General features: G+C 39.5%; 1 protein-coding gene across 2 annotated transcripts in view; it reads right to left on the bottom strand.

Annotated features, from left to right (window-relative positions):
• HPGD (15-hydroxyprostaglandin dehydrogenase) overlaps positions 1-16,364 on the bottom strand; it is a 35,177-nt gene that overhangs the window by 7,185 nt on the left and 11,628 nt on the right. For both annotated transcript variants that reach the window (XM_027964620.2, XM_027964621.2), the window contains exons 4-5: positions 14,537-14,633; positions 374-450 (exon numbers count right to left, since the gene is read on the bottom strand). In XM_027964620.2, coding sequence (XP_027820421.1) covers positions 374-450; positions 14,537-14,633 — 174 coding nt within the window. The remainder of the gene's footprint in view (positions 1-373; positions 451-14,536; positions 14,634-16,364) is intronic.

The raw sequence follows: 16,364 nt of genomic DNA, 5'->3' as shown, positions 1-16,364 counted from the left end.
TGACTGAACAACAACTCTGAAGTATAATTTATTTTTCTATCTTTAATCTAAATGTATCAAAAAAATTTAAAGCAAATTTTGGCTTTTTTTTTTTTTCATAAAAATGTAAACATACAATGCACTCTACCTGCACTGTTTACTTTTCTGCTTTTTTTTTTTTTTAATCATACCACGGAGCATGTGTGATCTCAGTTCCTTGACCAAAGATTGAACCCACGCACCCCTGCATTGGAAGCGAGGAATCTCAACAACTGGACCACCAGGGAAGTCCATAAATGTACTGAATTTTAACTCTGTTCCCCTCTACTTTATAGAGCTCATCTGTCACATTTGCCCAGAAAGAGAAAGAGAGATGTTGTGGCTGTGTTCTCACCGCTGCCGAGCGTGTGAATCCGATTATGCCATGTTTTGAAGCACAATAAACAGGCTGCTGTGCAACAGGCATGAGCCCTGAAACAGACAAATAAAAACCAAAACAATTTTATTTAACAAAAGCAGACAAACCCCAACAATTGCCATGAAAATACATAATCTGTGCGTGTTCCATTTTAAGATTAATCTTAGAAAATACTCTAAGGTCATCACTGGACAACTTTGTAAAACTCACTGGTCCTAGCATCATATATTTCTAGCATGACCTCTGCTCTATTGTTCTGAATTTACAGTTGGTAAGTTACAGCCTAGGGATACAGGCAAGGGTGATATAAAAGTTTATCTGCCTCCTTGACAAAGTCAAGAAAAGTTGACCTTATCTAAAACACCAAAAGAATCATCTTGAAATCCAGTAAGTTATTATCTAATTTTCAGTTTTTAAGCCTGGATTTTTTAAAAGTGTATATTTTACATTTTTTAAGGCGGAAGGAATTTAGATAGCTTAAGCAGGATTTGGAGGGTTTTATTTGTCTTCATTTTAGGTTGGTCAGCATTTCTCTGCCCTGCCCTGAAAGATGCCTCTAAGTGTTGAAGAAAATTAAAAATTAACTTCTTTTGATTCTGAGGTAGCAGATGCCTATATCTTCTCATTCCATGACTTAGGAAAAGAAAACCAGAAACAAAAATATTTGATCCTATTTTATTTCCTTTCATAATTACATACTCAACAACAGAATTCAAGCAATTTTACAGTTGGCTTAATTTTCCATAGGCATGCAATAGTAACTCTTCAAATATATAATTAAATTCACAGTCCAGGAAAAGTAGTATTGTAGCATATATAGTATCTTTTCTTGCCTACTTCCCAGCCCAACAGCACCTCCCACCTAAAGAAATGAATCAAGAAAAACAAACTTTACTGTAGATATTTGTACTATCAAGCTTATTTTTTTTTAATTTTTTTTTTCTGTTTAATGGGAGCATAGCCAATTAACAATGTTGTGGCAGTTTCAGGAGAACAGTCTCAGCCATACATATATACATGTATCCATTCTTCCCCAAACTCCCCTGGATGGGAGGGGTTTTGGGGAGAGACAGTAGGTCCTTGTTGGTTATCCATTTCAAATATAGCAGTATGTACATGTCCATCACAAATTCCCTAACTGTCCCTTCTCCCATCCTTCCCCTGAGCAACCTCAAGTTCGTGCTCTATGTCTGTGAGTCTGTTTCTGTTTTGTAAGTAAGTTCACTTTTATTTCTCCTAATTGTCAATTCTCTATCTCAATCAACAGTGAAACTCTTAATTACAGCCATTCTTCCATCTTGGCTTTTAACTTCCTGAGTTAACATGCTCTATCATTTTTAAAATTTGTGCCTTCTCCAAATCAGGAAGCAGCAATCAATCCCTGATTCTATAATGTTATTACTATCATGCTAATACTACTAAATGATTCTGCTGAGATGTGCTCACCTCCACCCAGCTAACTAGTCCGAGAACATTACGGATGGATCGTGAGCCGGTTATGCCAAAGTTCAGTGAACCTTAACCACTTCCTGGGTGCCTGCCAGGTCTTAATTTATGAAGTGTGTTTGCTCAAGAGCAGTTTAAATCCCTGGGATGGTAGATCACACAGAGTACATCCACCCAGTGATCTCAAAGCATGGAACATGTGGTTCTCCTTTTCATTTTGTTTTTGTTCAGTAACATGTGCAAGTTAATTAAGGTCTTCAGTGTCAGTCAACAAGAAAGAATTAATGATTCTTTCACAGATGTATTAGGTATACAGGTGTATTAAGAGATCAAGATAAAGCAAATAAACAGGTACAGCCAGACACTGCTGCTTCTTGTTCTTATAAGTTAGTTACTGTTCTATCGTCTCCTTCACTGTTTATGAGGCCAAGGCAATGGTTGAAGGTGGTGTTCACAGACTGCAGGAAATGCAGAGTGAACCTGAATCAGAGATGAGCTAGTTGACAGCACAAAACCCAGAAGGACACTGTTCACAGATGTTGTCAAAGATGAAGGTGGAATGAATTTCTGTTACATATGTGGGAGCAATGAACTTCTGAACCCAAACTAGTTCAAAGTGTCACAGCAGAGAAGGAGATCTAATATTGTGTTGCTTCTAAGCAGCAAGCTACAAAATCAATGCACTTTCCTTTAAAGGTATATTGGAGATGCAATCAGAATTTGTCTGCATCTTTAAAGTGGCGCTTGGTCTTGTAACTCCCCTAGCGTTCCAGTGATATTTTCACTATGATCCCGCAAAATGTTTCCTCTTGCTCTGCTTTCACTTTCTGGTATTAGATCAAAGGCTGCATAAATCCTTTTCAGACATTCTAAAACCAAACATCCTTTTAAGATATTTTTACAGCTGGGTGGTATAACTGGCATAAAATAAACGGGCACATATTTAAAGTGTGTGGTTTGATAAGCTTTGACATACATCGACACTCACGAAACCATGACCACAATCAAGATACGAACACAAACATCCCCCCAAAGTTTCCTTGTTCGTACTCAGTCATCCCTTCCTTCTGCCTTCCCTCCCCTCTAAGCAACCACTGATCTGTTCTGTGTCACTATAGATTAGTTTGCCTCTTTTAGAAGTTTATATAAATATAAGCACACAACGTAAACTTTTCTATCTGGATTCTTTCAGGATAATTCTTATGGGATTCATCCCATGTTGTAACGTCTATCAATAAGTCATTTCTCTTTCTTTTTCTGAATAGTATTACACTGTAAGGATATACCTATCAATTGCATATACCTTGCTCTTTTGATAGATATATTCAGTTTGGAGGATGATAAAAGAAAGAAAATTCTATTTTTTCAATTATTTTATTTAGGCAAGTTGTAGTTAATTTAGTTAAATAGTTTTTCTTTATCTCCCCACTACATGCAGATTTTAACTATTGCTTCTTACATTTTGAACAGCTAAAGATCCTACAGGATTTTGTCCCCAGCTTGCCAACTGACTTTCAATGTAGACATTTGCTCTTTCTCCCTAAGTTTGCTGCTTTGGAAAGGAAGGTTAAAGGGAGAGAGAAAAGTGTTTTTCTTTTCTTGACAATGACTTTAACTGAGGTTGAAATGTTTCAGAAATCCAACATTTTCTCTTGGATCTCACGATCCAAGTATAAACATTATTTCTGTCGCAATCAACTTCAGTGTTGGTTAGCCATACTCTGTTACTGAACTTAGACTCACAGTACTAGCATATACTCATATATGGTTTCCACATGCTTCAGATAAAAATCTGTTCTGAGGCTAGAAATAAGGGTCAGCACAGAGAATTGTTCAGGGTGTGTGCAATATAACTCTGGGATCACCACTCACGTGGTAGTTTGTAGAAATTGTGCCCCACAGAGTTCCTGCAGTTTATAACCTGCACAACCATACATGGAAGCCCTCTACGGTAGAGGAGGATGAACCAGTGGAGGTAGGAAGAAAACAAGTTAAGCATCGTGTCATAGAAATTAAAGATGGAAATATTTTAAGAAGCCTACATTGGTTACTTTTATCAAGTGCAGAATCAAAAGAGAATCTCTTTTCTTTGAGATATTAACAAGTCTCAAAATCTCTCATCTAAAAATTGTAGCTGTCACCCAAAAGTGAATAAAAATTAAAAACTGGTGCCAGAAAATCCATGATGAACAACAAAAAAAAAATCAAACTTAAAAAAATAAATAAAAATAGTAGCCCTCTTGGTTTCACCTCTTTCTCCAGCTACCTCTGCATAGCTCATAGTTCACCCTAATCAGGCTTTCATCTGACCAGTCCAGTCAAACAGATCTTGTGGAGGTTGCCAGTGACCTATGTCTGCTAAGGCTAAGCCTTCATCTTGCTGGACACTTTTCTCAGCACCAACCAACACAGTGAATTAAGCTCTCCTTGAAGTACTTCCCTCCTTTCACTGGTGTCCTTCCACCTTACCCTTGCCAGCAGCTCCTCCTCCTCCTCAACCAGACCTAGGAATAGGCTGGAGGACCCAAGAGCTGACCTTGGCCCTCTCTGCCTTTTTAAATAATTGATTTATTTCTCTTTGGCTGTCCTGGGTCTTCCTTGCTGCGTGGGCTTTCTCTAGACTCAGAGAGTGGGAGCTACCATCTAGCGTACAGGCTTCTCACTGCAGTATCTTCTCCTGTTGCAGAACATTGGATCTTGGTGCGTGAGCTCTACGGTTGCAGCTCCTGGGCTCTAGAGCATGGCTCAAAAGTTGTGGTGCACAGCTTAGTCGCTCCAAGGCATGTGGGATTCTTCCTAGGCCAGAGGTCAAACCCGTGTGCCCTGCATTGGCAGGAAGATGCTTTACCACTCACTGAGCCACCAAAGAAGTCCCCTGTCTTTCCATGCACACTCTTTCCCTATGTGACTTTATCCAGTCTTGTGGATGCAGTTCATTCTCTCAATGTCTCTTTCATCCTCTCCCTCTCACAGAAACACACATGATTTTTAAATTTAAATTCCACATTTCCAGCCAGGATCTCTTCCTCTGTCTCGAGACTTCCCATTAGTTTTCTTCCCTTAAAACACAGTGTGTGCTAATTCAAAAGCTTTTATAGGAGTGAATTCACTTTAGAAATATGTGTTTGGTACCAATTAGGTGCCAAATAGAATGAAAACATGTTTTAAATTGTTAGTTAAAAATGTATAAAACCAAGGGGAGGATCACCATTTGACCAGAATGCCATCTCTTATATTATTTAACCATTTAAAAATGTCCTTTTAATTGAATTTGTTGAGAGGAATTACAGGAGTTTGGATCTGGGGTGCCAGACTAGCTGATCTCAAATTCTGAATCTACCACTGTGAGCTCTACCTTTGGAGGGGTTACTTCTGGATATCGTGGTGTTTTCCTTGTGGGAACTTGAGGAGTAATAGTAGCTATTGTGCGTCTTAACTGAGCTAATTTACACAAAATACTTAAAACTGTGCGTACCACATAATAAGCTCTACCTATCATTTGCTGTTATTTTTCTATAAATGCAAATTAAACATTTTTCTTAAGATGAAACATCTCAAAGTCTTGTTTTATTAATTAGTTTACCTGTTTATCCACAGTGTACCTTTTTACGAAAATGTATCTTTTAGACTAAAAATGCCACAAATCTGGTACAGCATCCTAACTCGATTTGGTTTCTAACCCTTGGCCAACTGTGGACTGTTGCTAATCCCAATTCGAAAGTCTTTACAGAGTGTCTTCATTTAAGAACTATGTATTCAGCAACTTTAAATACAAAGGATAATGAAGTAGTATTTAAAATATGCTCTGTTGAAATGTGTAAACCAAACCGGAGGGCCCCTTGTGCAGGGGTAGGGTAGAACTTTGATATTCAACCAGCCAGATGACCCCATCTGACTTCACAGGGAATTCTGCCAGTATAATGACTGCAGGCGCAGTTGCTGGAATGAATTTAGATATTTTAAAATCTTGCAAATTAATTCCCATAGGCACAGAGAAATTCTACTGTCTTCATGTTAAAGGATTTAAGAAAAACAAAACAAGGATTGTGACCAGGAGAGACCGGTCTCTAAAGAAATGTCATTTTGTTGGACGTTGTGGGGAAGCCTCAATTGTGCTTAAAAATAGATGCCTTAAATTATAAAAAAGTTAGGAGGTAACTTTTAATGCTTATTTATTCTAGGCCCAGCACTGTGCAAGTTTACTTAAAGAATTGCAAAATGGCTCTCTCCAAAATAGAACACGTCTAATTAGTAGCAGGTTTATGTCTGTCATAACTGAGATTAAGAGAAATAATATCAACAGAGCGAGACATCCTACTCATGAAACAGAGAAATATTTTCTACAACCGCTCAGGATAATAACACAAAATGATACAAACTGGTGGAACAACTATCAAAACCCGTTTAAATACTTGAAAATTAAACATGCAATTAAAGAATAAAGTCATTCAGAAAGATAAAATATCATTTCCATTTCCATTAGTTCTTCGACCTTTAACATTCTTTCTACCCATATTTACAAAAGATAGCTTCAACATCTACATTTCACTGACAGTAAAAAGCTCAAAAAGTTTTGGTGCAAAAAACTGAAATACGCTCAGATGGCAATTTTACTGAATCTGTGAACATACTTGCTTTTAAGTGGATAGAAACCACGTAAAATAAACTACACAGAAGTGTGAAAGAAATTCGACTTAGGAAAGTAAATTGAGAGTCTAAACTTACTGATTTCTTTGTGTGATAAACTTGGGCTCAGCAGCTGTGCCCAAAAGCAGGAATTGGAACTCTGCACAGTTTCGACCCATCTCACACTGTCTACCCATCTCTCTGCGTGTGACCACCTCTTCTCTAACAGAGGGGGAAGAGAGAGCCAGCGAGAATGCGTTTATCTGTGTTTATGCAGAAAGCTAACTGAAGTAACTGGTGGATGTCTTCATTATATGATCTTTCACACAGTAGAACACCTTATCTGATGCTGCTTTTTCCCCTCTCAGTCTCATGCCTGCCATTAACAAAGTATGCTTTGAAATGTGCCATGATGTAAAAAGTGGCTTAAATTTTCACAAAACGACTACATCTTCGTAATAAAAATCTTTCCAGTAGGTAACTTCAGTAGCACTTTCCAGGGATTGTTAATTCTCAGAAAGTTGCCCCTAATATACCATCAAAATACCCCTTCCTAAAAGTTCAGTTATTGCCTATGCTGGGTTTAGAGGAAACCAAGATGAGCTTTTTTAACCACTCAAAGAATGTCCCTGTGCAAACTTTAGGAGCCTGTTCCTCAAAGTTGGGGCCAAGGACTGGCATCATAATGGCAGGACCTTCCCCAGAGTAGAATTTACCTCTAAACAAAGGTAATATCTCTCATATTGAATTCTGAAAGACTATTCATTTCCTTAACAGTCTTCCTAACCCCCAACACGGCTAGGAAATGCTAAATTTTTTATCCATTTCTCAAAGGCCAATAAAATATTTGACCTTTCCTACTGCCTTATTTTAGTATGTGTCTTCTTAGTAATTTTAAGTCATAAGACAGCAAAATGGCACCATGAGAATGTTCTTTGGTACTAAAGGAGGGAGGTGGCTCTTTGGACCAATGAAGCTTCAGATAATGCAGAGTCATCCATTGTACAAGATACACTAAATCATTGTTGTTCAGTCTCTAAGTCATGTCCAGTTCTGCGAGACTGCAGCATGCCAAGCTTCTCTGTCCTTCATTGTCTCCCTAAGTTTGCTCAAACTCATGTCCATTGCTTTCTTAACTAATTCTCACCACTTTACCCAAGTTATGCAACTTGTTCAAGATGAGTTGTTCAACTATAAATTGGAGATAATTAAACAGACTTCTAGTGTAGGGAACTGTGAAAGTTAAATGTAACATCATACAGCCAATGGTTTATCACAATGCCTGGAACTTGCTAAATATGTTAGTCCCCCTTCTTTAAAGCAAGAAGAGTTACAGAGGGTTGTACCATGTGATAACCTGAAATTTCTGGTCTGTTGTGACATTGCAGCCCAAATGCTTCTCTTTGGGTGACATGAGTCTTAAAGACTTTCACTGCTTATTATGTTTCTGCTTCATCTATGCCATGATAACTAATGGGTTGGCCAAAAAAAGTTTATTTGGGTTTTTCCATAAGATGTGACAGAAAAACCCAAATGAACATTTTTGGCCAACCCAATATTTAGTGCTGCAAACTTACAACAGACACTGACATACAGCTCCTGACATATAACTTCCTTTCTGTAGATGTTCAGCATGTTTGGTTAACTTGAATGTGTCATTTAAAGTGGTAACCTTAGCACTTTTACTGTAACACAACAAATCATATTGTTCTAGATATGACATAGCTCAAATGAGTATGTCACGGGGCTGGTATTCAACTACAAAAAATTCTGGGATATCCAAATATTTTCACAGGACTCTTAATGTTTTCAATTCAGGGATATGACCTTCACAGTGTCACTCACAAAATGCCACTAAACGCCTTATTTCTGAAGCACATAGATCACCTGCAGCAAACACCAATTTTGCAGCAGCTGAGCAGCTGGGAACAGGTTTGGTGGGCAGACTCCTTTTCCTATGACGACTTCTCCCCTTTTCCCACTATTTGAGTAACTAAGTATAAAGAAGCATACTTGACTCCTATTGGATGTCTTGGGCTTCCCAGATGGCTCATTAGTAAAGACCCACCTCCCAGTGCAGGAGGCATGAGTTTGATCCCTGGGTTGGGAAGATCCTCTGGAGGAGGCAATAGCAACCCACTCCAGTATTCTTGCCTGGAGAATCCCATGGACAGAGGAGCCTGGCAGGCTCCGTCCACGGGGTCACAAAGAGTCAGACACGACTGAGCACTCATGCACACATATATGGGATGTCTTATGGGAGCAGAGCTGTTTGATTATCTGCATTAAACCAGACTTTGCTCTTCTCTGTTGTTCAACGTTTTCTTGCTTAATAATTAAGGATGAATGTGGCAAACTGAGTGCAGGTTTATATATTACATTTACAGACAAAAGCTCATCCAGAAGAGTCTATGTGGTTAACAGAGTTTGGAACAACTTCCCTGGCTCCAGACTGGAGACACCCTTCCCTCAACACAGCAAAGAATCACTCTCTACTGTAGCTACTCCTCTGTTTGTTAAACTTATTAATTGCATCTGATACTCTGTCTGCGTCAGTGGTCATTACTCATTAACTCCTCTGCCCAAACCAGTGTGTCAACTTGAGGTTTTTCTATGACACTAAATGATTCCACTGGATCTGGGCACGAGATCATGGGATGGACTCTGGTTGGACTGAAGAGTACCCATTATTCCTTCAACAGAGAGAGCAGTAGGGGAAAAGAGGAAAGGTCTATAGGGAAAAAACATCCGGAAAACACAGGAAGGAAGTACTAGAACTAGTTTTCCTACGATTTCATTTGTCAGTTATATCTCATATAAGCTGAGAAGTAAAAACAAACAAACAAACAAACAAACAAACTTTGACTCTGGTAATTCCCAAAGACTTTTTTGGTCATCTGGCGTCTGCCAACATGCTCTGACTTCAAGGGTACAAAATTTTCGATATTATTTCTGAGGAAAATGTGAAGATGTGAGATAGCCACAATTTATTTTCTGCTATACTATTACAAAATCTTGTATTTTTACCAAACTGATTTCATTAAGGGAAGATCAGAGGCTCATAATGAGTGGATAAGACACAAAACAGTACATTTTAATATTCTTTCTGAGATGAGAGAACCTCAGTGTCAAAGCCAAGGGTCAGAGGAGAGCTAGCAGGGGTTGCCCAGATGGGCCAGAGGCAACAAGGAAATGGTGTTAGATGTTGCAGGTGTGGAGGATGGGCATTATGAAGGTACCCAGTCAAGTGTAATGGACAGAGATGAACTAATGAACCATCATCAGTGGAATTACCCTGCCTATCAGGAGGAATATCAGAGGGAGAATCATTTTGGATTGCTCTGATTTTCACTAGATTGTAAGAGTGTCAGAAAGTAACTCAAAGCCAGAATGGCCTCCTCATTGAATTTCTATCCATTCATTGCTTTATCTACATGACTAGCAAAAGATTCACGCATGGTTCCCAATATTAACTCTGGGATAATGAAGAAGAGCTAATTAACACTCAGGATGGGAAGTGTGACAAACCAAGCTCTTAGCCAAGAAAGGCGAGTGGACATCTAAGGTGAGTGGACATCTAAATTGCTCTTCTGTTTGGCATGTTTTGACTTGTGACATTGGTAATCTCCCCACATGGTTCCAGGGCTTTACTCTGTGTGTGTCAAACAGGGCAAAAGCTTAAGCTTTCACTGAAGGTTGAGTAAGTAGTCCTGAGATTAAAATAGTGCCCAGGAGTCCTGAATATACTGGGACATCACACTGGCTTAATTAAGTTACAGGACTTCAGTTTCTCTTTCTTTATAGTTAGGCTAAGATAGACATGGAAACAGACACAGATTTAACAAACTCATAGACAGAAGAGATAGAAAATCTTGCGGTTAAGGCATAGGGGATCTCCTATCAGGCTGCTGTTATGAGAATTCCAACTCCCCAGCTTCCTTGCATATAAGGTTGTGCAAGATACTTATTACGCTCTCCAGACTAGGCTCCCTTATCTTCAAGATGGATATTATAGAAACTACTGCACAGGGCTGTTGAGAAAATTAAACGAGATAAGGACTTCCCTGGTGGCTTAGTCGGCAGAGAATTCACCTGCAATGTGGGAGACCTAGGTTCGATCCCTGGGTTGGGAAGATCTCCTGGAGAAGGGCATGGCAACCCACTCCAGTATGCTTACCTGGAGAATCCCCATGGACAGAGGAGCCTGGTGGGCTACCATCCATGGAGTCACAAAGCGTTGGACACGACTGAGTGACTAAGCACAGCACAAGGTGTCCATAGTATTTAAAAGAGTATCCTGTGAATGGTGAGTGCTCAGTTAAAGTTAATTGCTGTTACATGTTTAAATAATTTCACTGGATATGAGGCAGTACTACATTGCATTTCTCTGTTCATGCTCTTGGGGGAAACTGAGCCTCTTCTGCTATAGAATCTCTCCCAGAGAATCCTATATTGATTCAACACTGAGGGCTTCTAGTCTTCTTGAGACTGAAATCAGTGCCTCCAATGATACAAGGTCAAGGGTCTCCCACTATGTGGCATTCATGTTTCTCCAAGTGTTATGAGACCTTTTAACTTTAAGAGGGAATGCACGGAATTACCTTTTGATTGCCTTCATAGGTTCTTTTCCATGTTTATATTTTAATAAACTATTAAACATTTTTCTTAATTTTCCAATCATTTATATATTTTTCTTAGGATTTTATTTCAAAGGTATATAGATTTAGCCTTGACAATTTCCCTTTAGGATTCCAGTCTCTGAGAATCTAAACTTCAGTCCTTTCTTGGATCAAATATGTCTTTTAAGTATTTCCCATGCTTTCACCTTTTTCTTGGACTTGAAGTATTATAATTTGTAAGTAGATGTCACATTAGGAAAACTAACCAGATTACCCTGAACAGTTTATATAACTACATCTATAATAACTCTAGAGATGTCATTTTTGTCTTGAAGCAACCCAGAAAATGAAATGCTAGTTTATTTTTGAGAACCTTTGGTCCCATCACTTCATGGGAAATAGATGGGGAAACAGTGGAAACAGTGTCAGACTTTATTTTTTGGGGCTCCAAAATCACTGCAGATGGTGACTGCAGCCATGAAATTATAAGACGCTTACTCCTTGGAAGGAAAGTTATGACCAACCTAGATAGCATATTGAAAAGCAGAGACTTTACTTTGCCAACAAAGGTCTGCCCAGTCAAGGCTATGGTTTTCCCAGTGGTCATGTATGGATGTGAGAGTTGGACTGTGAAGAAAGCTGAGTGCAGAAGAATTGATGCTTTTGAACTGTGATGTTGGAGGAGACTCTTGAGAGACCCTTGGACTGCAAGGAGATCCAACCAGTCCATTCTGAAGGAGATCAGCCCTTGGATTTCTTTGGAAGGAATAATGCTGAAGCTGAAACTCCAGTACTTTGGCCACCTCATGCGAAGAGTTGACTCATTGGAAAAGACTCTGATGCTGGGAGGGATTGGGGGCAGGAGGAGAAGGGGATGACAGAGGATGAGATGGCTGGATGGCATCACAGACTCGTGGACATGAGTCTGAGTGAACTCCGGGAGATGGTGATGGACAGGGAGGCCTGGCGTGCTGTGATTCATGGGGTCGCAAAGAGCCGGACACGACTGAGTGACTGAACTGAACTGAACTGAAAGGAGATGTCTACATTTCTACTCGGGTGAAGTTCACAGTGGTTTAAGCACTATCTGACAATGATTCCCAATGGAATGAGAAAAACGCAGAGCCTCAGACATGTACATAATCACAGGCACCTCTAATGCTGATGCTTGCAATGTTACTGGAGCTGAGGGGTGGAGAACAGGAAGTGGGCACACTGATTCTGCCATTACCACAATAACTGAAACCAGTCTGATGACTGAAGAAAGTCTCATTGTTTTTAGACACAGATAGTTTAGACTTGGTGTCAATATTGGTCAGGTTTATAAAATTTCATGACTCCGCTTGAACTATTCAAGAACCATTCATGACGATTTTCCTAGAATTTTCAAAGTGAAATCTTTTGCTCCAAAAGCTCCTGCCATAAGGATTATAGCTGCTGCTTGTGCTGTGCTTAGATGTGCTCGACTCTGTAATCCCATGGACTGTAGCTTACCAGGCTCCTCTGTCCATGGAATTCTCCTGGCAATAATATTGGAGTGGGTTGCCATTTCTTACTACAGGGTATCTTCCCGACCCAGGGATCAAACCTGCATCTCTAGCGTTTCCTGCATTGGCAGTGGGTTCTTTATCACTGTGCCACCTGGGGAACCCTAAAGGTTTATGGCTTATACCAAGCAAAATGATACCAGCTGATCACAAGTCACATAGCCCTGAATAAAACACAATTTGAATGGCATATTGTGGAAAGAATGATCAGCTCTCTGCTGATCATTGTGTGCAGGCTAGGCACACAACTAGCCTGCATTTCCCAGACTCCCAGCTTCAGCCAGCCTGGTTTCCCAAAAGGTTGCCTACAGAAAAGGTTTCCTGCAGCGAGCATCCTGCCCTACGTTGATCCATGAGTGGTGAACAAGTTTATGCTATATTTAAGCCACTACCCGTTTGGGTCTATTTATGAAAGAAGTTTAGCACTGGAAGGAGGTGGAGTATGGCATCTCAAAATATGTCACCTGGGCATAAGGGTGACTTTTGAGCTAAAGGCACTTGTAAAACAGCAGGTGCAAGGGAACACTTTAATCTCTCTTTTCTTCCTGAAAACAGGACACAGAACTTCCATGCAAAAGATGCTGTCCCAGTCCCAGGAGGAAGGAAACTTTATCATCAGAGACTGGTGTCAAGAAGAGACATCTATGCAGATCTTGTTAAAATAACTCTTATCTTTCTTGAGTCTCCTTATATATTTTAGTTACTTTCCCACAAATGCCTCGCTTCATTCAACCTAGTTTACAAACACTGAGGTCTCACCATTTCTTTGGATCTTCGTTTTCCCATGGGGGCTCTCATGGACATGTGAGAACCTGTATACTTTGTTCCTCTGTTGATCTATCTTATGTCAATTTAATTCTCGCACTGGGCTAGAGACACCAAGAAAGAGATAAAGTTTGGTTTCCCCTATAGCACATCCCAACTAACTATATATGCCATATTTTAAAATTATACAGTTAGTACCATCACACATGAGTAGAGATACCTTAACTTCATTGTAGTCCTTTTCAGTTCATCAAAGGTGTTTTTACAAACTTTACTGTTTAGGAACCTCACAATAACCTTTGACAAATAGCAATGCTAGGAAAATATATATGTATAATCAAAGCTATAGCTTTGTCAGTAGTCATGTTTGTACGTAAGAATTAAAACATAAAGAAGGCCGAGTGCCAAAGAATTGATGCTGTCGAATTAGGATTCCAGTCTCTGAGAATCTAAACTTCAGCCCTCTCTAGGATCAAATATGTCTTTTAAGTATTGCCCATGCTTTCACCTTTTTCTGGAGAAAAAGATCTTCTCCACCTTGTGCTGGAGAAGACTCTTGAGAGTCCCTTGGACTGCAAGGAGACCAATCCAGTGGATCCTAAAGGAAATCAACCCTGAAATTTCATTGCAAGGATTGCTGCTGAAGCTGAAACTCTAATACTTTGGCCACCTGATACAAAGACAACTCATTGGAAAAGACCTTGATGCTGGAAAAGATTGAAGGCAAAGGGAGAAGGGGGCAGCAGAGAATGAAATGGTTAGATAGCTTCATTGACTCAATGGACATGAATTAGAGCAAACTCTGGAAGAGGGTGGAGGTCAGAGGAGTCTGGTGTGATACAGTCCTTGGGTTTGAAAGAGTCAGATAGGACTTAATGACTGAACAACAACAACATGTTTCTTGAAAACAGTACCGCATTAGGTAACTTTAAAGTCACAATTTAAAACAAAAGAAAGAAACTTTGAGTTCAAACTTTTGATATTATGAAACAGAAAATCCCACAGAACCAGTAAAAAGAAAAGTAAACCAAGTTGCTATCTCAAACCTGAGTTGGTAATTAATGCACTTTGAAGAGATACTTTTGTAGTCCAAATGACCAATAAGAAATCATCATTGACATCATAATTGTCCTTACCTGCTAAAGAGGACATATTAATAATGATACCACCTTCACCTCCATTTTGCTTGCTCATGTAATCCAAGCCCAGGTAGGTTCCACTGATCACAGAAACCTAGTCCAGGGGCAGAAATAGGAAAAGCAACAGAATAATTATATTTTATGATATAGCCACACCCCAATATTTCTATTGTTATCCCAGACACTGATGGAGATTCCTGCAAAAGTTATCAATGAAAGGTTATGAAATGGCTGTATTTTTGTTTTAAGTTAGTCATTAACTCTTTTGTTTGCCTAAACTTGTAGAGCTCATCACATTTCTGCAAAAGTTCACTTAGTTGCCCAATTTCTGAGATTTTATGATAAATGTTATATTGCAAAAGTATCTTATTAACTTTCATTAATTCACAGCACCTTCAATAATTCTATGTATTCTTTTTGTCTTCTAAATACTGGCCAAAATTTATTCACCCTGTTTAGCCCATAGTTCTCTTGCCCAAGTATTCTACATCTATCTGCTGTGTTTCATCTCTTGCCTCTTGGAATATATCATAGTGGATACCCTTGATTGCCTGTACAGTTCTCATTTCCTTCTTTTTTGCATTGGTATCTACTTCTTCATGTAATACAAAGGAAGGTGATCTCTCTTGCTTTAGTGCTGACAGTGGTTAATCTAATTGAGTCACAGAAATCCCATTCCCCTTGCCTGTGACTGGTTTAGGAGATGAAAGTGACCCATTTCCCAGCCAGTAAGACCAGAGAAGGAGTCAGCTGCAAGTCGGGTCCAGATTGGGGAGGGTGATGAAAGAGTACGCTACAGAGAAAATTTTCAGTGCTCTTAAGAAAACCAAATGATTGCATTACTCTCTTTTCATTGCTTTGTATGCAGGGAATGGCAGGGACATTACTTTGAAAAGCAGAGATATTATTTTGCCAACAAAGGTTCAGTTCAGTTGCTCAGTCATGTCTGACTCTTTGCAACCTCGTGGACTGCGGTACAGAAGGCTTCCCTGTCCATCACCAATACCCAGAGCTTGCTCAAACTCATGTCCATCCAGTCAGTGATGCCATCCAACCATCTCAGCCCCTGTCATCCCCTTCTCCTCCCGCCTTCTATCTTTCCCAGCATCAGGGTCTTTCCAATGAGTCAGTTCTTAGCATCAGGTGGCCAAAGTAATGGAGTTTCAGCTTCAGCATCAGTCTTTCCAAAGAATATTCAGGACTGATTTTCTTTAGGATGGACTGGTTGGATCTCGTTGCAGTCCAAGGGACTCTCAAGAGTCTTCTCCAACACCACAGTTCAAAAATATCAATTCTTCAGTGCTCAGCTTTCTTTACAGTCCAACTCTCCATCCATACATAACTACTGGAAAAACTATAGCTTTGACTAGATGAACCTTTGTCAGCAAAGTAACGTCTCTGCTTTCCAATATGTATCCAGAATGGTCATAGCTTTTCTTCCAAGGAGCAAGTGTTTTTTAATTTCATGGCTGCAGTCACCATCTGCAGTGGTTTTGGAGCCCCCAAAAAGAAAGTCTCTCACAGCTTCCATTGTTTCCCCATCTATTTGCCATGATGTAATGGGACCGGATGCTATGATCTTAGTATTCTGAACGTTGAGTTTTAAGCCACCTTTTTCACTCTCCTCTTTCACTATCATCAAGAGGCTTTTTAGTTCTTCTTCACTTTCTGCCATAAGGGTGGTGTCATCTGCATATCTGAGGTTATTGATATTTCTGCCAGCAATCTTGATTTCAACTTGTGCGTCATTTAGCCTGGCATTTCTCATGATGTACTCTGAATATCAGTTAAATAAGTAGGGTGACAATATACAGCCTTGACATAC

The sequence above is a fragment of the Ovis aries genome, chromosome 2, assembly GCF_016772045.2.
Source record: "Ovis aries strain OAR_USU_Benz2616 breed Rambouillet chromosome 2, ARS-UI_Ramb_v3.0, whole genome shotgun sequence".
NCBI classification, from domain to species: Eukaryota; Metazoa; Chordata; class Mammalia; order Artiodactyla; family Bovidae; genus Ovis; species Ovis aries.
Note: the sequence above shows the minus strand (reverse complement) of the source record. Positions and strands in the feature narration are given on the sequence as shown.